This window comes from Daldinia childiae, assembly GCF_008694065.1.
Source record: "Daldinia childiae strain JS-1345 chromosome Unknown Scaffold9, whole genome shotgun sequence".
NCBI lineage: Eukaryota > Fungi > Ascomycota > Sordariomycetes > Xylariales > Hypoxylaceae > Daldinia > Daldinia childiae.
The window spans coordinates 239,645-267,440 of NW_022984650.1; the positions used below are offsets into that span (position 1 = coordinate 239,645).

Here is a 27,796-nt window from a genome sequence, read left to right on the forward strand (position 1 = left end):
TTTTTATTGATGTTTTAGGTCTAAACTGCCTGATCCTAAACAGAAGCCTCCTTCTTTATTCCTCTTTCCTCATAGGTGACTAGCCGAAGATAGTCATACATGTATGATAAATTCCATTCTACCTACCTAGGTGCTTACTTAGACAGTAGAAGTAATGTCGTTAGGTAGTTGAAAGATATAGGAAGCTACTAACATATAGCGTTTTTATTCTCATCTACATGGTATCTGGCTCATTAAAATTCATATTCAATATGCCGAATTGAGTCCATACTTTACATTATCTATATATTAGTTAAACTAAGACCAACGATTCGAGTTTGCTGACGATGTATTACCACGTTTAAAATTTGTTATTAGATACATGCTTGATATGATGGTATTTTATTACTTTACCAATTACAACCTTTAGATATAGCTATTAAACGGAAACGCATCATAACTACTCGGGCAACTGATATATACAGTATGCATATATCTTAAGCATCTAGGCTCAAGTAGTTGTATCTATTTTGTCGGCCGAGGGTTACACAAGTACCTAACATTATACGTATATCAACCAATAGCGTAACGTGACTATCTTAGGTACTTTAGGTAACAAATCAGATATCCAACCGGATTCTCAACTCAATTATTTCATCTGATTTAAGCTTATTGCGTTTTAGGTTAAGGCTGGTTGCGTAAAGTTGAACTATTTCTTCCTAAAAACCGGCCCGTCGTGCCTTTCCGCACTTTACTAAAAGCGCATGAAAATGTTATGATATCATTTAGGAGAGATCATTCGTACTTCGTATATTACGGGGATCTCACTCAACCCCCAGCGAACCAACACGGAATTGGGGTTCGGCAATGGGTTGCAAGACGGCGCATCGGTAACATTCAGCGAAGTAGTATCCATAGCCAATACAATGGTAATCTCGTAATTCTGAGTGGCTACCTTAGGTACTTGATCTATACCGAAGCGGGGAAGCCGTAGTTATCCCCATGCCATTATTTCCGATCCTACAAAGCCAGATAATTGAAATCAGATGAATCTGAATATATAATGTCACCGCTATTTAGAAGTTCTTTATAAAATATCGCCATCTTTTTATACGTCGACGCTGTGACATCCCGGCCGCTAGTCCTATCCGTTGCTAGTATTAGACGGCGCACCAATACGTTCTCCAACTACCCAGACCATTTTGGCATTATACCCGCTTCTCGGAATCCATTTCAAGTAGACTCATCCTGAGGCGAGCTGACTTCGCGTTGCCAGAATGGACATATCCAAAAGCGACCAAGAGCCTACGCAGGATAGGCGTGAAGGTGCATGTGCTAGCCTTGATGAGAAGTCTCTGGGACTCGAGAACAATGTTTTTCACATTGATCCTGCCCTCGAGAAGCGGGTTAGGAGGAAAATTGATCGCCGTTTAATTCCCTTAGTTATGGGCCTCTGTAAGTGTCTTCATACTTCATACCATATCGTACCCCGCATAGGCTCACGACTTACACCCGATTAATAGATCTCGTCTCTTTCCTTGACCGTTCAAATATTGGAAATGCTGAGACGGCAGGCATGTACGTTCATCATTTTCTGATTTACTGCTGTTTTGATGAAGACCATTGATAAGTATCGGGGAGGGGAGGGGGAGTACCCAACATCGAATGGCGTTAGCAAATCCCTAAAGTGTATAGTTGCTAACGAGTCTTTTCTAACACAGGAGCAAGGACCTTGGGTTTGATGATGCTCATTACCAGGTTTGTCTTCAATCTCTATGATAAGCGGGTTTCTATACTAATAATATGGCAACATAGTGGCTATTGACTATCTTTTACATACCATATAGTGAGTTTCACTCTAGCGTTGAAATTATAATTTTTCTACTATGACGATGGCTGACCCAATTTGATAGTCGTTTTTGAATGGTCTGCGTTGATGTGGAAAGCTGTGCCTCCGTAAGTTGTCCTTTGGTTAATAAATATTTGGGATTCGCTAACGATTATTAATAGTCATCGTATGTATTTCCCAAATGCAGTTAATTATATAACCTCCTTTACTTCGTGGCTTGAAGTATAAGGCAAACCAACACTTCCCCAAGAGCTACCACGCTCGTAGAAGGAAGTGCTTCTGTTGCAACCCTACTCATAACTCTCTTGTTACGTGCACGTAACTAATTAACATTCACAGTTTGGGCTACTAGCTGTGTGTTGGTATGGTAAGTAACCCCATGGAAAATACGCGAGCATCAAATACTTATTAGTCTATAGGGGCATAGCGTCTTCTCTTCAGGCTGCTGCGTTCAATTGGTCTGGTTTAATGGCTTGCCGATTCTTCCTCGCTATGGCCGAGGCAGGTTTTGGACCGGGAATACCATACCTGCTTTCTTTCTTCTATAAGAGACACGAGCTCGGTTTTAGGTGCGGCATGTTCCTCTCAGCCGCCCCTCTTGCTGTATGTATATTTCCTTAGTAAATGGTTACCTTCATTATCTCATTTACTATATAACAATGTATAAACTATTAACCCTCTCCTGTTTAATACCCCCTTTCCATAAACATATTTAGATGATTCTAATGACAATAGACTACCTTCGCGGGCGCTCTAGCTTACGGGATAACATCCGGCCACCCAGCTCATATAGCCAATTGGAGACTCTTGTTTATCGTGGAAGGACTCCCTTCAGTCCTCGTCGCCTTTCTTGCCTATGCATACATGCCTGATTCGGCCGATACGGCGAAGTTTTTAACTGAAGAAGAAAGACAAGTTGCTAAAATTAGAGCCATTCAACAGACTGGAACCGAAGGAGTAGAACGCGTGGGACATATCAATTTCAAAGAAATTTTCATGTCGTTAAAGGATATTAAAACTTGGATCCCACCTTTAAGTAAGTACTACTAGTTTTGGCTTTTGCTATCCGGGACCATGAATTCGATGACTGTCCCATTATCTCCTTCTTACAAGCAAAAGCGGCTGACTTTAACCCCTTATAGTGTACTTCAGTTGCAATGGTGAGCGTTACAACCCCCCTAGTTGCCTGTATAAACTAATCACTCGAAACAGTCTCATTTAGTAGCTTACCCGTTTTCCTGCCCTCTATTCTCCAGAACATGGGATTTACAGCCATCAATGCCCAGGGGCTTAGTGCCCCGCCCTATTTTCTCTCATTTCTCGTTTGTTGCTTTTCCACGTGGATCGCAGACAAGACACGCCAGCGCGGTTTCATGATCATCGGCCTCTCACTTCTTGCTGGCGTGGGGTATGTCCTTCTCCTATCCTGCAAGAGCGTTGCTGTGCGTTATTTTGGCGTATTCCTTGCCGCTGCCGGTGTGTTCCCAGCTATATCTAACATCCTGCCTTGGACTTTGAACAACCAAGGATCGGATTCTAAGAGAGGTGCCGGCATCGCGCTTCTTAACATCATCGGTCAATGCGGTCCATTACTTGGAACACGGGTGTTCCCGGCCAGTGATGGGCCGTACTACATTAAGGGGATGGGTGTATGCGCGGGGTTTATGTTTTTCAACGCGTTCTTGGCCTTGGCCCTGCGCACGTATCTGAGCTGGGAGAATAAGAAATTTGAGAAGAACGATGAGGCGGCACGTCAGGCAGGAGCCGATCCTAAGTCTAGTTCGATTGGTGTGGAGAACGAAGGGTATGGTTACAGGAATTTCCTGTAGAGAGAAATGGGGATGATGTAGAAAAGACCGGGATCTAGACGATGTAAGGGGGTCGCACGGAACAGAGTATTTCTGCTCCAGCCAATTTATACTTGGTAAATATCTACATAGATGCTAAAGGAAACCAAAATTGACACATATTTCATTTCGTTTCTTGATATACGTCTAGTTAAGGGACTCAATAACCCTCCAATTCTAAACGTTGAGCTCCACTGTTGACAATAGTGTTCCTCCATTCAGGAGGTAACCTCGTCAACTACGCCGCCATCTTCTTCTTGAAGCTCATCTCTCCTCTTGCTCCAAAACCCCTTTCCGTAACTAACAAGAATCTCCTCGCCCTTCGCAACACCCGCAGCAGCCTTCTTCCCCGCGTTCTTGCCGGCTGGCAGAACGAAGACAGCCATGCACTTCTCCCCTCGCCTCAAGTCCCAGCACTCTCTGAACTCGCAGTTCGGCCGCGCCGCGACCCCCCGGAAGTCGTTCACGAAGCGCGCCTCGTTGCCCGCGCGCTCCGCGTCAACAGCCAAGGCCCCGTCCCGATCTAGCCATAAGTCGTAATCCGACTTCTCGTGGGCTGCGGAGTGCGGCGGCACCGACGAGTGCACGACCCCGTAGTAGGGGAGCACGAGGGAGCCGGGCGGGAGCGGCCGCGCGGCAAATAGCCCGGATTGCCCGTGCGCGGGGTGCGAGGGGTCGCTGATAGGGATAATCCTCGCGAGGGCCGAGGGCCCGCGCGGAAAGTCCCGTGGGATCTCGGTTGAGATTTCCGGGTCCCGGATACGGAGAATTTGCTGCTGAGCCTTGGTTACGTGGGGTGCGTAAGAGGGTTGTTGGAGGTAGGGGAATGTTGGTGGCCAGTTCTTGGGCGCGGAGGCTTTGCTCATGGCTGGTGAGATTTGGTGAAAGGTACCCGATACGTGGGATAATAGTGTGGGTTTAATTGCTTGCAGGTAAAATGGGCTTCCAGCTAGCGGAGTGTAAATTGGGGTCGGGATGCATTTGGTGATCAGGGTGATCTGATTGATTCAATGACCCGGGTCGGTGACGGCGTCGTCCGGGATTAACCCTTATTGTCCTTTTGCATTCAGTCTCGTTTCATCTACATATCTTTGCTAATACTCGACAGGATAAAGTAGTATTAATTTAAACTTACATTGCTACGGTTTGCATAGATGTTATTTAAACACTTATACTTGGTAGAATCTATTAGGTAGTTGACATATCTAAGGCTTTGCGATGTCACTGTAGAATTATATTACGTACGTTTGAATAGATTAAAATATTTTTGATTTAGGTACTTAGGTTAGGTACTTAGGTTAGGTACTTAGGTTAGGTACTCTAGAAAATATGAAATTCGCTATGTATTCGAATATGAGCTACTAAGACGTTTGACTACAGGCTACCTTAAAGGGCAATATTCTTAACTACCTACTTACAGGTACCTAAACTTATAGTCTCTAATACTGAAGGCACTTACTACCCTCAAACTATGAAGTAACTACACATATCGCTACATGAGCCATGCTACTCGATATTAACCTCAACCTTGCCTTTCTCGTAAGTGATGGAGTATATCTTCTTCTCCCTCAGTAACTCAAAGACTCCAACCTCAAAGCTTGAAGGAGGCTCGGTTTGAGTTATAGCTGAGTGTAGTATAATGTTAGTCTGTTTTGACTTCGGTTTGGTATTGCTATCCTTTCTTAGAAATGGATCATCCCTTAGCAGTCCCTGGTCCTGCTGGGGAGGGATGTATACGTCGACCATGTTTACATCCCCTGAGGAGTTCTCCTGGTTCTCCTGGTTCTCCTGGGTATAATCATAATCGGTCATCTCGATCTCCGGACATACTACCTGCTCACATGGCGGGAATTTGGATGGCTCTGTAGAATTGGTAGGATTGGCTCGCGCCGTGAAAGTGGAAGTGTTCTTCATACTTACGATCGGGTTTAGTGTAGAAGGATGATTTTCTTGGTGGAAGTGCGAAAAGCTTACCCGGTACACTTACCTTTTCCGATTCCGTGTAGTGTCTACGATGTTTAGTATGTTAAATATCCCTTTGGAGACAAGTGTGCTGAAATAAATCGACAAGTAGATTCTTTACTGAGCTGCGTAGATAATCATATTTATTTTATACTAAGGGGTGAGAATGATATTCTTTTGTAGAAAAGATACAATGTTGCTGTTTTTATCAAACTGTTTTCTTGATCTTCCTAGATAAAGAAGTATAATTGAATTGTGTTTAGTTAAAGGACTTGTTGTCGTTCTATACTCTTGTTGTAGACTGCCTGTTTCTTTGCCTTAAATAAAGTAGTGTTATTTGGTGTCCGGTATAGTTGGTAATTATATAATTTATCTAGTAGTGTATCACTGTGGTGTAAGAGGCATGTAAGTGTCTCATCTTGTTATTTTCTACCTGACCTACTAACCTAATAAGTTAGTATTTTGTAGTTGTGTAAATTTTTGGTGTTCGGAATTTTGGCCGGCCGTAAGGTAGTGTACCTACTATAAAATCCAATGGGGGAAAAAGAACGGATAGAGTTTTTGCCTTGCCTGAATAGGTTACTCAATAATTCCAAGGCATTTTACATTACCTAGCTCTGCAAAATGATGTCAACGACATTAGGAATAAATGCTCCTTTTAACGCCACTAGTATCAAAGGGATAATAATGGTCAACTTCTTGGCTCGTCGTATGTACTTACGTACACTATAACATAGCACATAGGTATACATGTACTTGACATATTGTATACCTATGCAGTAGATCTGTCTGCAATTGATAGCTCTCATTCCACTTCCCTGTCACCATATGCGGCCTGATGGTGCCTGGATATACATTTGGTATTAGGTACCTAGGTACATGTAATAAGTGCGCCACCTTTTTTGACGTCCTTAATGTTCTGGCATACCTAATAGGTACCTAGGTACTTAAAGTAGAGGTAATCAGTAATCATTTGTACCTACCTTACATGGGTAGGGGGAAGTAAAGAAAATTAGAGGGAGAGTGGCGACTAGCATAGGGCTCCTTCCCTTCTGTAGTTGACCCAGCGCACCCAGCGCATTAACTCAATTGACCCCACTACAGATCTGCTATTGTTGCTTTCCCATGTTCTAATTCCGATTTTGGTGCTTAATTCTCGATGTTCAGTTTGGAAGTAATCTCTATATTCTTCACTTGTTTGCTGTGGAGTTAGAACTCGCTTTTGCTACCCCTCTCATCCTCCCATGTTCCCAGCGCTCTCTCGTGTGCTACATCTACCTCGCTGAAAATCTAGAACGAGATATATTATTTGTGAAAAGGGCTGGGGTATCGCTGCCATTGGGGCCATCCAGATTGGGCCTGGTAGGAGCCACACAGGGGGAAGTTGGGCGTGCTGAGTCCAAGTGGTATAACTAAAGAGATCGAGGTTGCGATCGATTCATCTCGGCTTTTAGGTCGTCGCCATTGATCTCCCTATAGTATGGAGTCAAGTCAAGATCCGGCGATCCAAAACCGGAACACCGCTGATCCTGTTATTCACGATCCCTCTGAGCCCAGGACGCTAAATGATGATAACACAACATCATTTTCCCAGCCATCCTACAAAGAAGATCACCATGAGGAATCGACGAATGCGCCTACATCTGTAGAAGATACTCCCGCCGTAAAACCAAAGTCGCCTCCGATCCCTGTGGAGGAAACCTCTACAGCGGTAAATGGCGACATTGCGCCCAAACGAGCTTCGAATATTCCTTCATCTTGTAGTGCGAGTGCGGATAGTCAACATCGTCGCGGCACCAGTGCTAGCAATGCAGACCCTTCGGATAGAGTGTTTCCCATTCGTTCTGTGGTCAGTGTCGACCAGTCGCAACAAACGCCCCTAACATTGGTAAAAAATATGGGAGAACAAAGTTATATAGCCCGCCAAGGATCGACTTGGGACGGCCGGCGACGACCAAGTAGTGCTCGCCTTTCGATAGACACGACTGATGGAATTAAAAGAATTGGAACTGTGTCTACTCCTGTTTCGTCGTCTCTAGGACCATCGAAGGAGAAAGATGGTATAGAAGACCCAAACAAGGAAGAAACACGTGCTGCTAGTCCGGCCCCCAAATTGAAACGGGATGTCCCTGCTGGTCCGTTTTCTATCTACAATGATGCATCTTCGGACGTTTCCGATAAGACGAAGAACAGTACGCCTTTGAATACTGAAGAGAGTTCTTCTGGACGTATATCGCCTGGAGAATTAAATGATACGTTAATGACAGCCCGGTTCCGTCACGTGGTTACAGAGGAAGGTCATGCTGTTATTACTGGGCGCGACGGTAGCCTACAGCGATGCGAAGATGAGCCGATCCATACCCCTGGAGCTGTCCAGGCCTTCGGTCTCCTTGTCGCTCTTAAGGAGGAAACCGATGGCCGACTCGCTGTTCGATGCGTCAGCGAAAACTCCAAGAAGATGATTGGGTTCTCACCACAGGAGTTGTTTCGACTCGAGAGCTTTACCGATATTCTGACCGAAGAGCAGACTGATAATCTTCTAGATCATATCGATTTCATCCGAGACGAAGAAGCCGACCCGGCTACTAATGGACCTGATGTATTCAGTATATCTATACGGCCACCTCATAAGAAGTCTATAAAGCTATGGTGCGCAATACATATTAATGCAAGCCATCCAGAGCTGATCATCTGCGAGTTTGAGCTTGAGGATGATCAAGAGCACCCCCTCCGGCCGGTTGATGAGCCGACATCAGGTGGGCCTAGGGACACTCTCTGCCAAACCCCAACGATGGAGGAACTGCACGAAAGTACCGAAACTAGCAGCAGACCCCTGAGGATTCTTAGAAGCGCACGGAATAGACGTGGCGAGGCTAGTGCCATGCAAGTTTTTGATATAATGTCTCAAGTCCAAGATCAGTTGGCATCCGCGCCAAATTTGCAAATGTTCCTCAAGATATTGGTTGGAATTGTCAAAGAACTCACTGGATTTCACCGGGTCATGATCTATCAATTTGACGCGGCATTTAACGGAAAGGTTGTGACGGAATTGGTTGATCCTGTACAGACTCGTGATCTTTACTATGGTTTACATTTCCCAGCTTCTGATATCCCGAAACAAGCGCGAGATCTATACAAGCTTAATAAAGTCCGGTTACTTTACGACCGGGACTTAGAATCTGCAAGGCTCGTTTGTCGATCCCCCGAGGACTTAGAAAGGCCGCTCGATCTCAGCCATGCCTATCTTCGAGCCATGTCTCCGATCCACCTAAAATACCTTGCTAATATGGCCGTCCGGTCCTCTATGTCCATATCCATTAACGCCTTCAATGAACTATGGGGACTCATTGCATGCCATAGCTACGGTTCTACCGGAATGCGAGTTCCGTTCCCGATTCGAAAGCTATGTCGACTGGTGGGCGATACGGCATCGCGCAATATCGAGCGACTCTCGTATGCGTCACGCCTCCAGGCAAGGAAACTTATCAATACTATGCCGACCGACAAGAACCCCTCAGGGTATATTACCGCCTCATCTAATGACCTTATAAAACTATTTGACGCCGATTTTGGAATGCTGTCCATCCGGGGCGAGACAAAAATATTGGGGAAGATTGAGCAGTCCCAAGAAGCCTTGGCTATGTTGGAGTATCTACGTTTGCGAAAATTCACTTCAGTATTGACTACTCAGGACATCCGTGAGGATTTTCCCGAACTCCAATATCCTCCCGGGTTTTCAGTTATCGCCGGTCTATTGTACGTCCCACTGAGTGTGGGCGGAAACGATTTCATCGTATTCTTCCGCAAAGGTCAAGTCAGAGAAGTAAAGTGGGCAGGTAACCCGTACGAAAAATTCATTCGCCAGGGTACTTCGAGTTATCTGGAACCACGATCAAGTTTCAAAGCATGGCATGAGGTTGTTGTTGGCAAGTGTAGGGAGTGGTCCGAAGAGCAGGTAGAGACTGCTGCCGTTCTCTGTTTAGTATATGGTACGTACATGAATCGCCTGTTCATACCCTTTGGTTTTACATTAAAATTATATTTACATTAACCTAGGTAAATTCATCGAGGTGTGGAGGCAGAAAGAAGCTGCGTTGCAGAACAGTCGACTTACTCGACTTTTACTTGCAAATTCTGCCCACGAGGTTCGCACTCCACTGAATGCAATCATCAATTGTTTAGAGATTGCTATGGAGGGGCAACTAGACCACGAGACTAGAGAAAATTTGGCAAGATCTCACTCAGCATCTAAATCGCTTATCTATGTGATTAATGACCTTCTTGACCTCACCAATATGGAAGAGGGTCAAGAGTTGATCAAAGACGAGTTATTGGACTTGCCAGCCTGTATCCGCGAAGCGACGGAACCCTTTAAAGTAGATGCTAAGCGAAAAGCTTTGTCCTACGAACTCATCGAACACCCTGGTCTCCCCCGATACGTCCATGGCGACTATCGTCGAGTACGTCAGGTAGTGGCAAATATAACAGCAAACGCTATGCAGCATACGAGCAAGGGTTCAATAAGGGTCGAATCATACGTCACTGAAGTTCTCGAGTCACGGGTTAAAATTGAAATTGTTGTTCAAGATACAGGTCGCGGTATGAGCAACGAAAAGTTGGATGATCTTTTTCGAGACCTAGAGCAAGTTAGCTTAGATGCGGATTCATATACTTCTGTTGACGACACCGAGAAGCCAGAGAATGACCGCTCGCTAGGTCTAGGTCTCGCGATGGTCGCGAGGATATTGCGGAATATGAATGGCCAGCTGCGACTAAAATCTGAAGAGGGGAAAGGATCAAGATTCGTCATCCAGCTTCCTTTTGAATTGCCGAGAGGTGAATCGCTGGAGAAAGTCGGCGATATCGATAGAGCTGATAACCCCAAAGCTATTTCGAGTACCGCTCCTATCGTCAAAGCTCTCCCCTTAGCTGATGCAAATGAAGTTATGCTCGTTGACCGAAAGAGTTCCCTTCCAATCAACCTGTCGAGACGCACGAACGCTGAAATGCGGAGTTTTGACGAGGCCAAGAGTTCCAGTAGTATAAAGAGCGGCACTAGCAACAGTGCTCATAGCAACAAAAGTGATGCGGAGCGCCTAATTGACGCAATTCAGACACCCTTATCAATAGGGAGCTTTGACGAGAGGACTGCTAGCATACAACGCTTGAATTCTAAGGAACGGCAAGATGGTATTCACACTGGTGCTGCTCTTTTGTCAGGATCAGGTGTGATTAACCCACCAGCCATTGGCGGCATCGACCATGAGCAGCCAGTTATGGGTCCGACTAAATCTCCCACAGACACACCCGGCGGTCAGTATCATGTTACAGATACCAGGACTTCCATAAAACCTGTCAGGGTGCCAGATGAATATTTAGATAAATTAGGGGCGTCGTCAATTGCTACTACGTCTCGGGTACTGCTCGGGACTGGTGGGAATGCTAAGGGTAACGAGGAGCAAGCAGGTAAACCCAAACTGATATCTCCTATGAGCTCGAGAAAACTACGGGTGCTCGTAGCTGAGGATGACCCCATCAACATGAAGATACTCCAAAGACGTCTAGAGAAATCTGGACATGATGTATATCATGCGGTCAACGGCGAAGATTGTGCTACTGTTTACAAAGAAAAGCTAACTAGCTTTGATGTCATTCTCATGGACATGCAAGTGAGTTGTTATTAACAAACCATACGTTAGGCATAACTGATAGTTATAGATGCCTATTGTCGATGGCCTTACTAGTACTAAGATGATACGAGCGTTTGAGAAGTCAGATAAGGGCTCAGATCCTTCTCATTTAGAGGCTGGCCATGAGAGAATCCCTATTTTTGCTGTGTCAGCATCTCTAGTGGAGCGGGAGAGACCGATTTATGTTGAAGCTGGGTTTGACGGCTGGATTTTAAAGCCGATCGATTTCAAGAGGCTTAACGTGTTGCTTGACGGAATTACTAACGATGGGGTTCGTGCCGAAAACCTCTACGTATCCGGTAATTGGGAAAGAGGGGGGTGGTTCTCCGTTGGGCTTGATGGCAAGAGCAGTCAGTCTTAACAATATATCTATATACGCCGGTATAGCACCTGGCGGCTACGTTAAAACCCAGCGACGACATAAAATTTAGCCTTGAGCTAAAGAAATTTCACGACTATACGTTTACATCAACTCTACGATACCATTTAGGACGGGCCTGGCAAGGAGTATATAACAGGAAATCTTAGATTTGGCATCTTTTGGTCTTATGACATCCATAGAGCCATGCACCATACGTATGATGACGTGTGCATTGGGATTCGGTACGGAACATGCTACTTCATATGGAACTATACGTCTAAGGGATGGATGAGTTAGCTTGGTTGTACATCGAATTTTTGCATTGGCTTGGAAAAGGATTCAAGAGCGGGTCTCTTGAGATTCGTATTTACCATCTAGTGGTAGGAGTAAGTTAAAGGGGGCGGATATTCCATGAAGATATACGCATTGCATGGAGTTTGGGGGCCGAATAAAAAAAATAGCGGGTTGGAGATTAGACGGTGCTTTAATAACTTCTTGTGTTCTATTTACTTGTTGGACGCAAGGTATTGTTCATGACCTCTTACTATACCCTTTCCACCCTGTATATGGATGTGGTATTCCGGGATAGAGGCTCGGTGTGTTGCCCTGCGTTGTAAGACGTTATACTAGTCTCGTGCGAATGCAAAATAGAATACCTTATACTTCGTACGAGGTTATACTTCAGTGAACATACCGGGAAGTGAAAGTTATTCGTGCACATAGGGCAGAGTAGGAGGCATAGCACAGTAGGGTTAACAACCTAAGTATGGAATAAAATCATTGAGTTGACTTGAGGGTCAGATTCGAAGCCTTCCATTATCTAGATGGTTATTTCGAACTCTCCGTCTCTATCTAATATACCCCATCCACATATTTACATCATGTGACTCATTACACGCGCGTTTCTCTCCTTATATTCGTGTCCTCAATTCCTCACCGCTCGTAGCCACCCAGGCCACCCGAAGAGACAGCAAATAACCCACATAATATACGTCGCCCAAAATATCAAACATTCGCATCCCTGAGTCCCAACAAGGTGATGCATACTCGCGCCCGTGATCCCTGATACCCGATTCTCCTTTTATATACATACAGGTCGTAAATGCGGTAAATATATGCATGTAAATGATAATATATCCCGTCAGACTCGGCGGTTACGTCTGCGTAACCGCCGTTGCTTCTGCGGGTGACTTTCGATTATAGCCGGAAAGGTCCTGACTTTGAGACTCGGAAATCCTGCCCCTTTCCGGGCAGATTATACCGCGCGATAGGCATGCCGAACTTTCAAGGGCAGCCGACGCCGCCGGGTGGGGACGGCTGCCGTAAGGGGGGTTTCCGAACAAGGAAATTGTGACGGCGCCGAATAAAGAATTAAGAGACAAGGCTCAAATAAAAAAAAAGGCAGAACCTCAGTCGTAGATAGCTATCTTTCTGTGTAAGATATCTTCTATCCTTACTCGTCGTCCGTTATGTTGGATCCTGTCCCGCTCTCTTCGGAGACTGTGCCTTGTGCCCGGGCCATGTGGACTAATCTGTAAATGCCGAAGGCGATGAGGGCTAGGACGATGAAGAGGAGGATGATGATGATGGCGATGACGTCGTTTTCCTTCATTCTTGCGGTTTGTCTGGAAAGAAGGAGGGTTGTATATAGGTGGAGGAGTGGTTTGAGATGATGGCGATATTATTCTTCAGAGTAGTCAAATTCCAATGGAATTAAGCTGTCAAGCTAGTGTAAGACAGATTGATAACTATACACTCTCTGATCTTGTCGTCGTCAAAGATAAGTAGTTATCGAATGATGTGACGCTGGACAACGTATCGTCGATGCGATAACGATAAGCAACGATAGATAGATAGCGAAGTGATGAATGGATGGTCCCCTTCGACAGTCGGGAACGGATCTATGTAAGTAATAGTTTGCTTCAATGCCGCTTGAACAAAATTCAAAAGACAGAATAGAACATAAAAATGTACTTTATTCAGATCGTAAGCAAGCAAAATACATAAAAGGTAGCAAAGTGAGAACGAAGGAAAAAAAGGATACGACAAATGGAATGGAATGGACATCGAGGTACAAATAGTATTGGTTGCCCCGCCATTCTATTCGAGTAAATAGCGAGGCTGGGCCTAAAAATCCGCAAGGCAGGAAGGAGGTTTCTTAGCTGCTTGGAACAGCGAACAACGAACAGCTGGGAAGCCGGGGGGGTACCTAGGCCGATAGGGTAAGTCGGGAAGAGCAGGGGTAGGTACCTAAGGTAGCTTTTCTTACCCGGTGGTTGGCAGCAGCTTGATGCAGGGGGTAAAACAAGGGAGAGGAAAACTGGCCCAAGCTTCAAGTCTAACTGTTTTAGCGTCTTATTCCCCAACCTCCGGATTTCGAGCTGCATCATGCCACGCCTACGTACCTCGTAGCTTTTGATACGCGTTAATTGTATACAGGGGGTACAACCAAATAGCCAGATGATTTCACAACGTAAAGCTGCCAAGGTAGAAAGGATCGGAGACGGCATAATACTGAAACTTATAAGTGACTAGTAGTAGCTATTATAATTAAGTAGAAGTCATCGGAAGGGAGAAAAAGATTAGAATTTTCTCAACGCGTTCGCCAATTGACCGGGTTATCGCATTCGCATCGCGTCGACACCGCGTCTTATGCCGATAACTTAGTTATATAATTGAGATTTTTCATCTCCTTGCGATTATCCACCATTCACTGTACAGACTAGAAGTTCATATAAGAACCCAGTATTTGTGTTAGTATTGAAGCATCATCCAAGCCCTTACTTAGTGTTGTTATTTTGGCCACCTGCTGATTCCTGTAAGACTAGAATCTTCCGAATACCCCTTAACCGGCATACTCGACTCGTATCATAGGTACGGGTTATTCTTCTTTGATGGCGCCATCTGACGATGCCATAACAATCTTGACGTGTTGTTCGTAGAATTGAAGCATCTGCAATCATCTGTTAGCTAGTATGTCTAGAATAATACTTTAATATTGCCAACCAACCTTTTGCGGGCATCGTTTGTAAACGACCTTGGTATCATGTTGGGTTTTGTTTCCGTTCTTCCAGGTAAGGTATACGACTAACTTGCCCCTAACTTCATCATGGCAAGCATCAATAGACTCGACCTCATCTTCCCAGGAACCTACCGGAGGCTTCCAGGCTCGGTTGCTAGCTGGAGGGGTTTCTGAAGCAGGGTGGCTTTCGTTGCGTCGCCGTTTCGTGCCATTAGTCGGGGTACCCGACGCAGGTCGACCGCGCTTTTTCGTCTTTAGTGCCGATTTCCCTTCATCTAAAATCTTGTCTAGTCCGCCGAAGCGACTAAGGTATTCTTCGACGATGTCGGAAGCGTTCTCACTGATTGAAGAATGTTAGGCAATGCGAACCAGTACGTAGACGGGGTCGAGAACAAGCGGCAAGACATCAAGTCGGAAATGATCGTACTAACCTAAGGCTCTCGTAGTTTTCCCAGGTCTGATCCGACTTTTTCTCCCAACCTTCCCATTTGACCTTAAATTTTAATGCGCCCTATACAATTTGTCGGTAAGCTTTTCGACACGAGTATCCACTTGCCACTTACATCGGGTTCAACGACATGAGCGAGGATCTTCTCGACAATATACCTAAATATTAGTCAGCAACAGTTGCTTGCCTTCTCTTTTTAAATCAATTTACGTGGGTGCGCTACGCACTCATCCTCGTCCAAGTTTTCGTCGTCTTCTCCTTGCTCATCGTCACCATCGCCATTCGCGGCTTCGTCTTTTACGACTTTGTTTTTCTCGACATCACGCATCTCGTCATCGTCATCCTCTAGGCTAGCCCGAGCCTTCTTTCCGCGCGTCGTAAGTAGAGGGACTGTAACTTCGCCAACGTCGGAGGCATCGTCGTCGCTAATAGCTACGAGTAAATCGTTAGCTTCAATCGATGCGAAGGATCTCTCAAAATTAATTAGGATTCGAATGGGTAGGGAGGGAGAAACGGCGCTGGTGTATCGCGCTCGCGTAAGTTGAAGTCAACTTCGCGACAAGGTCGTAATAAAATTGGATGACGTACCAGGTGGCATTTTGACCTCGCGCGGAAGGGAGCGTGTATGATGACTAGATTGATTCTCTGGGGGCGGATTAATCAATGGGAACAATAGATACAGAAAACAGAAGAAATAGAGCAATTAGATATGGCAGGATTGCGATGAAGTTATTGCGACAAATCAAAGTCAAGCTGGAGTTATGGTAACTAACTACGGTACGTTATGGGTTTGTAAGTTTGTTAGTTTGTTATTGCAGAGCTTGAATTGGTCTGTGCTTTTGTTTGCTACATATAACATGTATTTCGTATTTCATAAATGATTTAAATATCTACCTAACGGCTGCAAGCAGCTGGCCCGTTATAAGTCTATTACTATCTTGGTTAGACGCATCTGTGGAGTCTGAATTTAGAACTCCTATTGAGCGGAATAAGATATGTACATACGCGGACCTTAGAAGCTACATTAGACCTGCTTCTAGACCCACCATTCCCGGTTCTACCTCAGTAGCGTACCTGTTTTTTTGAAACAGTGCTCACATCCACGCGTACAGTGTCTATAATAATTAAGTGAAGCTGTCAATGTTCAAGGTTGTAGACTACTACATTCTGCAAGGTGAAGGTGACCGATGTTACTTGATAAATATATAAGGAACACGCTATATGAAAATATATAATATATTATATAAGATATGTAGATATATAATATACAATAGTATATATATCAGTAGTGCTTGCTTATCTTGTCATGGACGCGACTAGAAAAAGGTAGGTACCTCGGATAGAAATAATCAAGTCCACGCTAACGCTAACGTACCGCTCTGTACATACCTACAGTACCTACAATACTGTACCTCGTAAGAGAAGTACATGCAATATTCTAAGCTAAGGATAGCCCCTGACCCCCCTGAGCGGAAAATCCCCCAAGAAAAAAAAAAGGGACCAAACATAACATTTCGTTTTCAAAGAAACAAGTACATTTAACTAACACTTACATATATCACTTTTCGCAAGAAATCACTTCAATCCTCTCTTCTCTCATAACAAGTCTCTGACATAAATGACCAAGACATTACAGGACTCTTTGTTGACTCCTAGGATTCCTTTCGGGAGCCTTCTTCCTGGATGAGATCCGGACGGAGGATGCTCCCTCGGGGCAGCTGTTGAAGATAATATATACCTATATCTCTTTTCAGGTTTCTGCTCCTCTACGATCGCCATATTCTCGCATGCTGTTCGTTATCCGAACTAAACTATAATAATATTGTTTATTAAACTATCTTCGTCTAAATTCAACTCGAGCTTCCCTAGCCATGTCCGAGGGAATAATAATCCCTGCTGCCGCCGCCGCCGAATCTCCGGGCGGTGGCAAAGCAAGCGCGGCAAAGGATAGGAGTTGTCCGTATTGTGGTCAGGCGTTCACATCTTCGTCATTGGGAAGGCATCTAGATCTGTATATCAAAGAGAAGAACCCTAAAGCCCCAGATGGTATTCACGATGTTGAAGCTATTAAGAAGATGCGAGGGAGTATCACCCGCAGACAGCCAAGGGGCTCTCTAGCGCGGCGAGACACCTCGACTCCGGGCACCCCGACAACCTCCTCGAGAAAGAGCCCCGCGCCCGACTCTATCGCAAAGCCGAACGCTATACTGAAAGATGGTCATTTTGTTGTAGATCACCAGATGCCCAGATATCCCTTTCAGCCCACCTGGGAGGCTACTGGTGTAATCAATGATATTCCAGCGAGGAGCGGGGAATTAAAGAGCAACCCAGACGATGGAAGCGGCCAGGATTCCAGGCGGCTTCCCATGCAGCGTGCACCGAGTAGAACGGTTCAGAAATCCCAGTTAGATGCAAGGCAGAAGCTTTCGGATGCTATGGACACAGCAAGGGCTGCCGAGCTGGCACTTAGAGAACTGCTTAGTTCGTGGAGGGCTGCCAAGTAAGGATATCTTCTCAACATGTTATTACGTGATACTAACTGGTTACGTCGATTCAGGCAGCAAATAGACATGGACTCTCTTCCGTTCGATTTCGACCCCCTTTCTCTTGACTTCCCCGCTCTCACTCTCCAATGTCTCCAAGCACCTCCTACGCTATTCTCTTCTACGCCGCACCCGACATCGTCTTCTTGGTCTATACAGCCCCCGGCGCAGAAGCAATTCGAAGCGCTTAAGGCATACTTCAAAGAAGAATTTAGGAAATGGAAGGTCGCTTGCGCTACGGCAACTACTTCATCGCATGAGGACTTGACATACCCTCCCTCTAAAGCATCTTTTCCTCGCGATGTGCGTGAGGCTGTGAAGAAGGCGGAAGAGGCAGCGGCCACGCTCGAGGCGCAGGTCTGTGAGCATTTGCAATCGACTTATCACGTCTGGGAGCAACTTCCAGTTCAGAGGAGGACGGAGCTTTGGGGTCTTGAGTTGGCTAGGAGCGTAGGGAGACGACAGAAGGAAGTGGAGAAGTTGAAAGAGACACATTTTTCTATGAGACAAGAAAATGCGAACCTCAAAGCTCAGATCGATCAGCTCAATCGTCTACAACAACCGAGGGAGTTTAGGATAGTTCCTCCAGCAACAATCCCCATCGAAGAATCGCTACTCTCGTATTTGTTAGATCTAGGAAGCAAAGGTTACAGGGGGATCGGTCTTGAGACTGAAGATCGCCATGTGGACCTTGATACCGTAGTTGGCCGTGCCATTGAAAGATGGAAGGCAGTCATTGTATCGTCGCGGGGAGCTGGTATGGCTGGACAGAGGACGCTCGAGCAGACAATTACCACCCCAAATAGCACAACTTCTAATTCTGTGCCTGCTCCTCAAGCCCAAATGGCAACCCACCCCCAACAACCCCAACAGCACCAACACCAGCACCAAGGGTCTATTTCTACAGCATCCAATCCGCAATTGAATGAGCCGCAATCAGCAACAACAGCAGCAGCTATACCAGCTGCTGTAATGGCTCCCGCTACTTCTACCACACCCGGTGTTCACGACGAAAATAGCGACCAAGATGCCGATGCAGAAATGGAGGACGACGAAAATTTTCCATCGCTCACTCCTGTTATCGCAAAACAACCGGCGCAGTCTCATCAGCAGCTCGAAATACCACGGACGAGAAATCTTGACCAACGGGTTCCAGGTACTACTGAAAACCGATTTGCCGTTAACGGGACGATGCCTAATCGAGACCTCAACATACGGCAAACAATGCAAAATCTAAATGCTGGTACCTCGGTGCCAGGGCGTATGCATAGTCAACATGGACATGCGATAATGAGTAATGGCGATTATGGGTCAATTGTTCAAGGCGTTAGCGGCAGCGAACCGATGTATATGGATTAATAGAGGGTTTTCATGGCGATCATGGCGTTCAAAATAGCAATCTAGCGATAGTCATTTTGGGGTAAATCCCTCCGAGACAAATTTATATCTAAGCTTTTACTCTAGCCTGATGTATGGCGATAGAGAGTGGGCGTATACGATTATCTTATATTCTGCTCATTTGTGTTAATAGAGATGGGATCAAAACGTCGGCTCCGTACTACTATCTACCTCATATGTATGTAATGGTTTATTAGGTGCGTTGAAGTCGAGCGTGAAATATGAGTTATAGATTGGATCACTAAAATGATTAAAGGGGGGTGGTATTGATATGTTTCTAGACTCTCACCATCTGCTTAACTGATAAAAATATTTCAGAATGTGCACTATAAGATACCAATTATGCAATTTTTACCTAGGTTAAATTTTGGTCCCTAATAATGTCATATATTGTACAAGAAAGCCCCTAAAGCCCCTGAGGTCAACCGGATATTTTAATGCATCTTTCGGTACTCATTACCACAGTCGCCGAGTCTGTCGAAAAGGGCTGTCATTTTCTCTCTTGACAAGCCTAACGCAATCTTGTTAATAGTAGACATATCGTTGTCATCTAGTTTAAGCCCAAATACTTTCAAGTTTTCATCAACATGGCCCGAGACACCAAGCCTGGTGCCTACAATGACTGCGCCTACCGCCGGTTGCTGCAAGACCCAGCGCGTCGCAACGTTAGTAAGGCTTGCGCCGTACCTAAGAGCTACCTTCGAGAGACGCTCGAGTAAGGCCTGGAAGTCATCCCATGTGCCCCAACTGAGGATCATGTCGAAGTACTATAAGACTAAACGTTAGCTAAATGGTATAGGTAATTATTGAGAAAACGATGGGAGTTACTTACCTTGCGCTGAGAAGGGGTCAAATTATTCGATTCTAGATATACGTCAGGGGCTGGCTGGTGAAGCCATCTCTCCGATAGGAAACCCCCGCACTGTTGGGTCATACAACATATCAATGTACTAGAACAATCATATCGAAGAAGAAAAGAGGAGGAGATGGTTGTCTTACAAATGAGCCATATGTAAGTAATTTCAGTCCGTATTGATCACATACTTGAGTCATCCTCTGCAGCGGGCGCGCATCCACGAGAGAAAACTAGGTACGGGTTGAGTTTAGCAAAAGGGATATAATTTCTGACACTAATTAAATGTGGCTTGCTCACCTGTACTTGGTTTGATACGATCCCGACCGAGCCAGTCTGGGCGATGAGATGTTTGCACGACTCTTCTACATGCTCAGAGTCGAAGTTGCAGAGGCCGATTGATGATACCAATTCGGGGTGGGATTTCGTGATATGGACTAGCTCTAGTAGGATATCGAGGTATGCTTTATCCTCGTACTGTTTAAAATAAGACAACAACTTCTGAGATTGGCTTGGGTAGAGGTGCGTACATCGTACCAATGGAACTGCAGCAGCTCAACCCGGCCCCCTAAACGTCGACACCGTTCACGCGCGGCGTTAAGGACGAACGACGTGGTTACGGGCTTCGGAATTGGCGAAAAGATACACTATGCCCTGGTTAGTTATCTCCAGGTCCTTGAGTGGAAAACCAGCCATACTTACCCATTTGGTTACGGCGTATACCATATCGCGTATTTCAGGCGCGAGCTTGCTCCTGAAATCACCGTATATTAGCTCCGCATCGCCCTAGGTAGTGTCTAAATCAGGAAAAGTCCACCAGGAAGGGGGGTTTGTGATCACTCACGTAATGATCTGCCATATCAGTAGCAGTCAAGCCGCATTCAACAGTATGCAAAAGCGCCGCCTCCTGGCTTTGGGCAGTTCCGGAGCCCCAAGAGGGTGACGACAATTGCCACAGACCGTTTAACAGCCGTGGCATGTAAAAAGGTCCCAGTTGAAATGTTTCTATCACATGTCTCTTAACTGCCGTGCTAGATACGGTGAGTTCTGGTGACTTGGCGGTGTCGACCGCCCGCATGTATTGAGGAAATAGAATTGCTAGGACGTCGTAGAGCTGTCGGGTGGCACGTGTAAAGGGGAATGAAAGAGGAGGATGAAGGCTCTCGCAGTATTGCCTGCAGTTTCCTAGGCCGGCTAGGAGGCCATTGATCAAACCCAAGAGTTTAGGGGTGGGCTCCGGACACGATTCCTTAAGTGCCTGTACTGCTTGGACGACATCCCCGTCGAATTTTGCCAGTAGCATTATAAGCTCGTCGTCTTTAGTCCACTGCAACGCACATGTGAGTCCTCATCATTCGCCTACGGGTCTTAAGAAAGAACCTTAGAAGTATGCTACACATCATCACGAGCCTAAGATCCATGAAAGATGCCCCCGCAGGTTTGTAGAGTAATTGTAATAGGGATAAATGGAATAAATAGTATATATCCATAAAAGGCGACGTACTCTAACTCTTGCCCGTGGAATAGCCTCCACGAAATGTCTTAAGCTATAATTATTAGACATAATTCTATGGCATTACTAAAGGGTAGGTCTTACTAAGGGAACGACTCCTGAGGAAGCTTGCATGAGAAGATACATCTAGTTTGAGCTAGGTAGGTCAAGCAGGCCTCAGAGACAATATCATCTCCAGGAAATAGTCTTTCCGGGTCCTCAAATGGAGGTGGATTCTCATAGAATCTTGCTCGTATGTGTTCGACGAATGGCTGCTGTGTGGTGGCGCCCTGCGAAACGAGAAGGCGGAGAGCAGATCGGAGGGTAGGCGGCGGTACTATGTTTTTAATCAGAATACGGGTGCTATCTAGATACGATGAAATTCATAATTGTTTTATTCACTAACAGTTCGATATTAGACAATCGTCCATCATATTTCTTAAAGCTTGCGTTAGATATAATGTTTCTCATGACGATATCATTAGACTGCTTACACATGGCCCGCCATAGTTCATAAATAGATAGATTTTCTATTGTTACTATCTCTATAGTATGAAGTTAAGAGACACTAGATCAGAAGTTTATAAGCGATAATCCTTAGAAGTACCTATGATTATACAATCTTAAAGTCGGTGTTACGCGTGGAATGCGAAGCATAAGAGAGTAAGGAGATAGGAATGTTTAAATCCTTATAGCAAAATAAGCCAGCGATTTAGACTGGCGCGTAATCAATGACGAAGCTTCTACGTAGGATAAGTCCCGCAGATATTCAAATTCGGGTTGTCCAAACAAGGCAGGTCAAGAATTATATATACCTCGAATATAGCTACTAAGGTAAGCTAGGTACGCTTGATTACACTTAAACCACAAGCGGAAATCAAGGGCGAGATATGCGGAGATCGGGGTTTCTTACCTTTGGGTTCTATGATAAGTTTAAAGGGTAGCAATATTCAGATCCCCCGCTCCTATCATCAACTACCCCTGAATTAGCCGTGAGCAAGGTTCGCTTAATATACCATCATATGTTATATGAGCCCAGTTGTTATACAAAGTTACACACACCTTTATTCGAGAATTAATAGCTCAAGAGTCTACCCAGATAGATTAAAGTAATTGCGGCAATGGAATCACCAATAAAAAAAGTCGACATACAATAAGTCGAATATGCTATAATATTCTGTGAATGAATGTAATCTCCCCTTTATCCCCATCAAAGCTTGGCTAAGATGTCATATACAAATATCTTAGTTCTTCCCTTTATAGTATCGGTCTCAATATTTTGGTGACGTGTAGAAGTCAATCATTATTATCTCAGTAATCGAAAGGCAGAATAGAAAAATTAAAAACACGTTAGTGATAGCAAAATTTCCGCATCTTCAGGCACTATATAGAAAAAATAGGAGAATATGGGATTGGAAGGTTTCGACTATATGTCTAGAATACCTAATCTAATTTAAAGGGAATATACGGAGTACTATTCGTTTCTTATGTTAACCCCTGGGAATGATAGATCCACCACTATACTACCAGATTACATACCCTTAACAAACAAAGGCACCAATTAAATATAATTATAGGAAACACTGGAGTATATTCCTATGCGTAGTATAATGTTAAAAATATAAGGCGTGTTGGTAGCGGGCATACGCCAGGTAGTGAAAACCGAGAAGTAGATAACCGACTAAATTTGGATGATATCAAGAGAATAAATTGTATAAATGACAGAACTAAAGATACCTATGCAGTTTTATATTCATAACATCAATAGCATCATCTTAAAACTCGCTTCTGTTTCTTAGGCAAAATGTCATCCGAGGGAGGTATCTCTTCTCCTGCTCGTCGCTGTCCTGTCCTCATTTGTTTGATCATGTGCCTAAAAAGTCAAGCATGTACTAAACCTGAAGCACAGCCGAATTGTATAACTTTACAAATGTCGTCAACACTTAATAGAAAACTATTAGAATTTAGTGATTCTCCTCACTCAATGTGACTAGTTAAACGGACTGCCTAAAATTGGATCGACGAAGCGCAATCGGCATTGGCCGGCTAAATTCAACTGTTCCTCGGGCCATCATTATACGACCTACCGAAGATGTTCTCTAGCTTCGATGTTGAAATATTTCATATCCATATCTTTAAAGGAGAGTTGTCAAGGTGTCTTTTAATCTTCTAGACTTATCTCATTATTTAACTATCTAGAAAAACTGTCCACTATGCCCTTAGTTCGCAATCCCATCTTGCCCGGCTTCAATGCCGACCCGTCAATACTACGGGTCGGCAGTGACTATTACATCGCTACATCTACCTTTGAATGGTACCCTGGAGTACAGATCCATCACTCTAAAGATCTCGCAAACTGGGAGCTAGTCACGCGACCCCTGAACCGCAAGTCTCAATTAGATATGCGTGGTGATCCTGATAGTTGCGGCGTATGGGCGCCCTGCCTTACACATGATGGCGACAAATTCTGGCTTGTATATACAGATGTGAAGCGTAAAGATGGTTCCTTCAAAGACACACCTAACTATATTGTCAGCGCTTCATCGATAGAGGGGCCTTGGTCTGATCCCGTTTACATCAACTCTTCCGGGTTTGACCCTTCTCTCTTTCACGATGACGATGGTAAGAAGTGGTTTGTAAATATGCTACAGGACCATCGGCGTCGACCCCGTTCTTTCGCGGGGATCGTCCTGCAAGAGTTTGATCCTGAGGCTGGCAAGTTAGTTGGCCCGAAGAAAAATATTTTCCGTGGAACGGAGCTGGACCTTGTCGAAGGACCACACCTCTACAAGAGAAATGGATGGTATTACCTCTTGACGGCCGAGGGTGGGACGGCATATCACCACGCATGCACGCTGGCACGTTCCCGCGATATATGGGGTCCATACGACGTGCATCCACAGAAGCATATTCTCACCTCCAAGGATGCCCCGCTTGCCGCTCTGCAGAGAGCCGGTCATGGTGATATTGTAGATACACCCGAGGGGCGGACATATCTCGTACACTTGACAGGTCGACCAATAACCCAGGAGCGTCGCTGTGTCCTCGGTCGCGAAACTGCTATTCAAGAAGCCTTTTGGAAAGATGACTGGTTATTCGTGAAGAATGGTCCTGTTCCTTCGCTCTACGTTGATGTCCCTGGAGTGCGTGATGACACCCAATACTGGGCAGAGCAAAGATATACCTTCGAGAACGGATTACACAAGGACTTTCAGTGGCTGAGGACACCTGAAACAGAACGCATTTTTGCTACTCAGGATGGAAAGCTTGTATTATTCGGCCGGGAGGCTATTGGGTCGTGGTTCGAACAGGCATTGGTTGCAAGACGACAGACTCACTTCTCTTATGACGCCGAAACAACGATCGACTTCTCACCAACCGACGAGAGACAATTTGCAGGACTTACTGCATACTACTGCCGCTTCAATTTTTTCTATCTTACCGTGACGGCCCATTCCGACGGCCAAAGAGAACTACTCATTTTGACATCGGAGGGCTCTTGGCCCGACGGCAAACTTACCACACCCCTTGCAGACCCTGTGCAGATCCCTAATGAGGGAAAAGTAAGATTAGCATTAACGATTCGCGGTCGCGAACTGCAATTCTTTTACGCGTTACACGGCGATGAGCTGAAGAAAATTGGACCGGTTTATGACGCGTCTATTCTTTCTGACGAATGTGGTGGACATCAGGCCCACGGGAGCTTCACAGGGGCGTTTGTGGGAGTGGCGTGTTCCGATGTAAACGGGACCGCGTTACCGGCTACTTTTGATTATTTCACGTATTGTCCAGTCAAATATGAGACTGACAGATATGACGTTTGACAGATTTATCATATCATTGTTCAGACTAGGGGAATACATTTGATGGAGATCAATGTACGGGTGCTGTCGCTTGAAATAACCTCCTAAGCTATGGCAATCTTGCCTGTCTTAGGATAAACTTTAGGCAGGCAATATCTTGTGAATAACTCACGTCCTTACGTTTGATATAAGCGAGTCTAACAAATCATATACTTGAATATATGTGGCTTGCTAGATTATGAATTATTAGTGAGTCATGGTCCTCTCCTAGGGGTCTAGGTCTTGGTGGTGCATCGTGTATGTGGGTTTAAGCCTTTGCTGCCTAGGCACGGACTGTCATAGAAGAGTATATAGATACGTCCCATCGGGAACAACAAGCGAAATACTTACCATTCACCTTATACTTTACAATCCATATAATTAGGTACTTCACTCATACACATACATTAATGATCTCGTAAGCCATGGATTTTAGAAGCGACAATCACGGACCTCGCTGGGCGCCTGGAAAATATGTTGGCAACGAAGACACGAGAAGACTTTTGCAAGAGCTTCGTGAGTCAATGACGATGAGTCGTGAGAATTTCGTCTTTGCCTGTGGCGGATCCGTTCCTATTGGCTGTCAAGTTGATAATTCACAGCAGCCGGCGGAAACGACCACTACGCAGTCCTCGACCCAAGAAGATAAAACTACCACCACGTCGAGCCTATCATCACCTATTCCACCCAGCCATATGACTCTTCGATGGGATTCTCCTAACCAATCGACGCTCGGGTTGCACTGCAAGCTTGACTTTCCGATTGAACCATCTACATCAGGAAACTTGGCTCAGTTGGTAGCCGATATGAGCCCTGCTACATTCGGTCTTGGTGGGAAAGATGTTTACGATGAAAGTTATCGCAAGGCTTTAAAACTTGACCCATCTCATTTCGCCTTGAACTTCTCTCCTTATGATTGTGGCATCATCGATTCAGTTGCACAGATCTTGCTTCCAGATTGGAAAATGGACAGTAATAATCATAGAGGCGTTAGGGCAGAGTTGTATAAGTTGAACGTGAGTATTTTATGATTCGTATCTTGTATCTAGGTATATACTAATCAAGTGATAGATCTATACTGGTCCATCTGGTCACTTTCGTGCACATGTCGATACACCACGCTCTGAGTCTCAATTTGGATCACTCGTCGTTTGTCTACCGGTTGCTCATGAGGGTGGCCAACTTGAAGTCCGACACAATGGCAAGACTATATCATTTGACTGGTCCCAGCTTGACATTAATTGTCCATCTATTCAATGGGCTGCATTTTACAGTGATTGCGAACATGAAGTTTTCCAGGTTCGATCTGGGCACCGAATTACGCTGACGTATAACCTTTATGCCACGCGTGGGAGTGGTCAACTGACTAGCCATCCTAAGCCCCTAGATTTGATTAAGGTGCCTCTATACACTCATATGCATGCCATCATTGGCCAAGAGAAATTCATGCCCAAAGGTAAAACCCATATTTAGCATCAATTTGAAATGAGAACTAAATAAAGCAATCTCAATTTAGGTGGATATCTAGGCTTCTATACAACACACAGTTATCCTCATACTACTAGACACTTCTGTGAGCCAGATACGCTCAAAGGTCTCGACATGGCTATATGGGAGTGTTTTCAGGCCCTTGGATGCTCCGTGTACCTACGCCCAGTTGCTCAAGAATATTCTGAACGTGACCAAGTGGGTTTTAACCAGCGGGAAGAGGTATGGGTTGGCGGATCGTTGCGTACCGGCGAAACCGCCAATTTTTTAAGCTACGATGAGATGAGTGATGACGCGGAGGTCTTATTAAAAGGGTGGTCTAAATTAGGCGATGGCCCAATATTTCGCTATTCAGACATCGCCTGGTTGAACGACCCAGGAGAAAGTGAATTCCAGTTCGCCTACCTCGTGGTAAGTAGCAGAGCCTAAATTACTTATCTGTGGCAACAATTTACTAATTGCGAGTATCGAAAGTATGGTAACGAAGCATCGATAAACGTGCTATATTCGGTCTGTGCTATCGTAGTCGAGGTGCCGCCTTATGAGAAAAGGGTTGAGGCTAAGGCTTAGATTTCTCTTCTTCAACCTACTCATGATTTATTCACTCCAAAGAATCAGATACGATAGTGGCATGTTTACTCACTCGCTCGTCATATTGGGAGTCTGGGGGATACTGAGTAACAAATTGAAATACTTAAGTCTTACTGTGGTGTGGAATGGAGGTATGGTATCTGGCCGTGGCCGTATGAGAACGTGGACAAGAAGTGAGAACACAACGTGGCTGGAGCACGGAGAGTTGTGAACCTAGCTAAGACTTGAACACCAGTACAACTGGAAGCTCTTTAGCCTGTAGTTCTTAGTAGTTCGGATACCTCCCTAAAGGTAACAATATATGCGGAACAATATTCACCTACGAAATACGCAGAAATCTAGATGGAAGCATTTAAAATTATTTTTACACCGGTACTTCACTATCCATTGTATGCATAGCTTTTGTTTTGCCAAACCTGATGGCGCCCTAA

The 27,796-nt window shown here is 45.0% G+C and overlaps 8 protein-coding genes across 8 annotated transcripts; 5 read left to right on the forward strand and 3 right to left on the reverse strand.

Moving 5' to 3' along the window:
• Positions 1-2,404: 2,404 nt before the first annotated feature.
• GL218_07304 (putative transporter C11D3.18C) lies at positions 2,405-3,657 on the forward strand (the record flags this gene model as incomplete). Its single annotated transcript, XM_033584054.1, has 4 exons — positions 2,405-2,431; positions 2,564-2,864; positions 2,971-2,988; positions 3,041-3,657. 4 exons carry the CDS (start codon positions 2,405-2,407, stop codon positions 3,655-3,657), a joined length of 963 nt encoding a protein of 320 aa, XP_033432443.1.
• A 236-nt stretch (positions 3,658-3,893) lies between these two features.
• On the reverse strand, positions 3,894-4,541 carry GL218_07305 (uncharacterized protein; the record flags this gene model as incomplete). Its single annotated transcript, XM_033584055.1, has 1 exon — positions 3,894-4,541. One exon carries the CDS (start codon positions 4,539-4,541, stop codon positions 3,894-3,896), a length of 648 nt encoding a protein of 215 aa, XP_033432444.1.
• A 2,576-nt stretch (positions 4,542-7,117) lies between these two features.
• On the forward strand, positions 7,118-11,688 carry GL218_07306 (Cyanobacterial phytochrome B; the record flags this gene model as incomplete). The annotated part of the gene is made up of 3 exons (XM_033584056.1): positions 7,118-9,626; positions 9,694-11,306; positions 11,356-11,688. The coding sequence occupies 3 exons, from the start codon at positions 7,118-7,120 to the stop codon at positions 11,686-11,688; spliced, it is 4,455 nt and encodes a 1,484-aa protein (XP_033432442.1).
• A 2,881-nt stretch (positions 11,689-14,569) lies between these two features.
• GL218_07308 (Chromatin-associated protein swi6) lies at positions 14,570-15,756 on the reverse strand (the record flags this gene model as incomplete). Its single annotated transcript, XM_033584057.1, has 6 exons — positions 14,570-14,641; positions 14,699-15,050; positions 15,142-15,221; positions 15,274-15,316; positions 15,386-15,590; positions 15,747-15,756. The coding sequence occupies 6 exons, from the start codon at positions 15,754-15,756 to the stop codon at positions 14,570-14,572; spliced, it is 762 nt and encodes a 253-aa protein (XP_033432445.1).
• A 1,273-nt stretch (positions 15,757-17,029) lies between these two features.
• GL218_07309 (uncharacterized protein) lies at positions 17,030-19,060 on the forward strand (the record flags this gene model as incomplete). The annotated part of the gene is made up of 2 exons (XM_033584058.1): positions 17,030-17,658; positions 17,716-19,060. The coding sequence occupies 2 exons, from the start codon at positions 17,030-17,032 to the stop codon at positions 19,058-19,060; spliced, it is 1,974 nt and encodes a 657-aa protein (XP_033432446.1).
• Positions 19,061-19,533: 473 nt separating this feature from the next.
• Positions 19,534-21,878, reverse strand: GL218_07310 (uncharacterized protein; the record flags this gene model as incomplete). The annotated part of the gene is made up of 10 exons (XM_033584059.1): positions 19,534-19,866; positions 19,932-20,021; positions 20,099-20,185; positions 20,253-20,429; positions 20,483-20,599; positions 20,655-20,738; positions 20,797-21,279; positions 21,457-21,499; positions 21,550-21,781; positions 21,851-21,878. 10 exons carry the CDS (start codon positions 21,876-21,878, stop codon positions 19,534-19,536), a joined length of 1,674 nt encoding a protein of 557 aa, XP_033432691.1.
• Positions 21,879-23,657: 1,779 nt separating this feature from the next.
• Positions 23,658-25,268, forward strand: GL218_07311 (Beta-xylosidase; the record flags this gene model as incomplete). The annotated part of the gene is made up of 1 exon (XM_033584060.1): positions 23,658-25,268. One exon carries the CDS (start codon positions 23,658-23,660, stop codon positions 25,266-25,268), a length of 1,611 nt encoding a protein of 536 aa, XP_033432690.1.
• A 443-nt stretch (positions 25,269-25,711) lies between these two features.
• GL218_07312 (putative 2og-fe oxygenase family protein) lies at positions 25,712-27,344 on the forward strand (the record flags this gene model as incomplete). The annotated part of the gene is made up of 4 exons (XM_033584061.1): positions 25,712-26,302; positions 26,358-26,742; positions 26,803-27,185; positions 27,249-27,344. 4 exons carry the CDS (start codon positions 25,712-25,714, stop codon positions 27,342-27,344), a joined length of 1,455 nt encoding a protein of 484 aa, XP_033432693.1.
• Between the last annotated feature and the right edge of the window lie 452 nt (positions 27,345-27,796).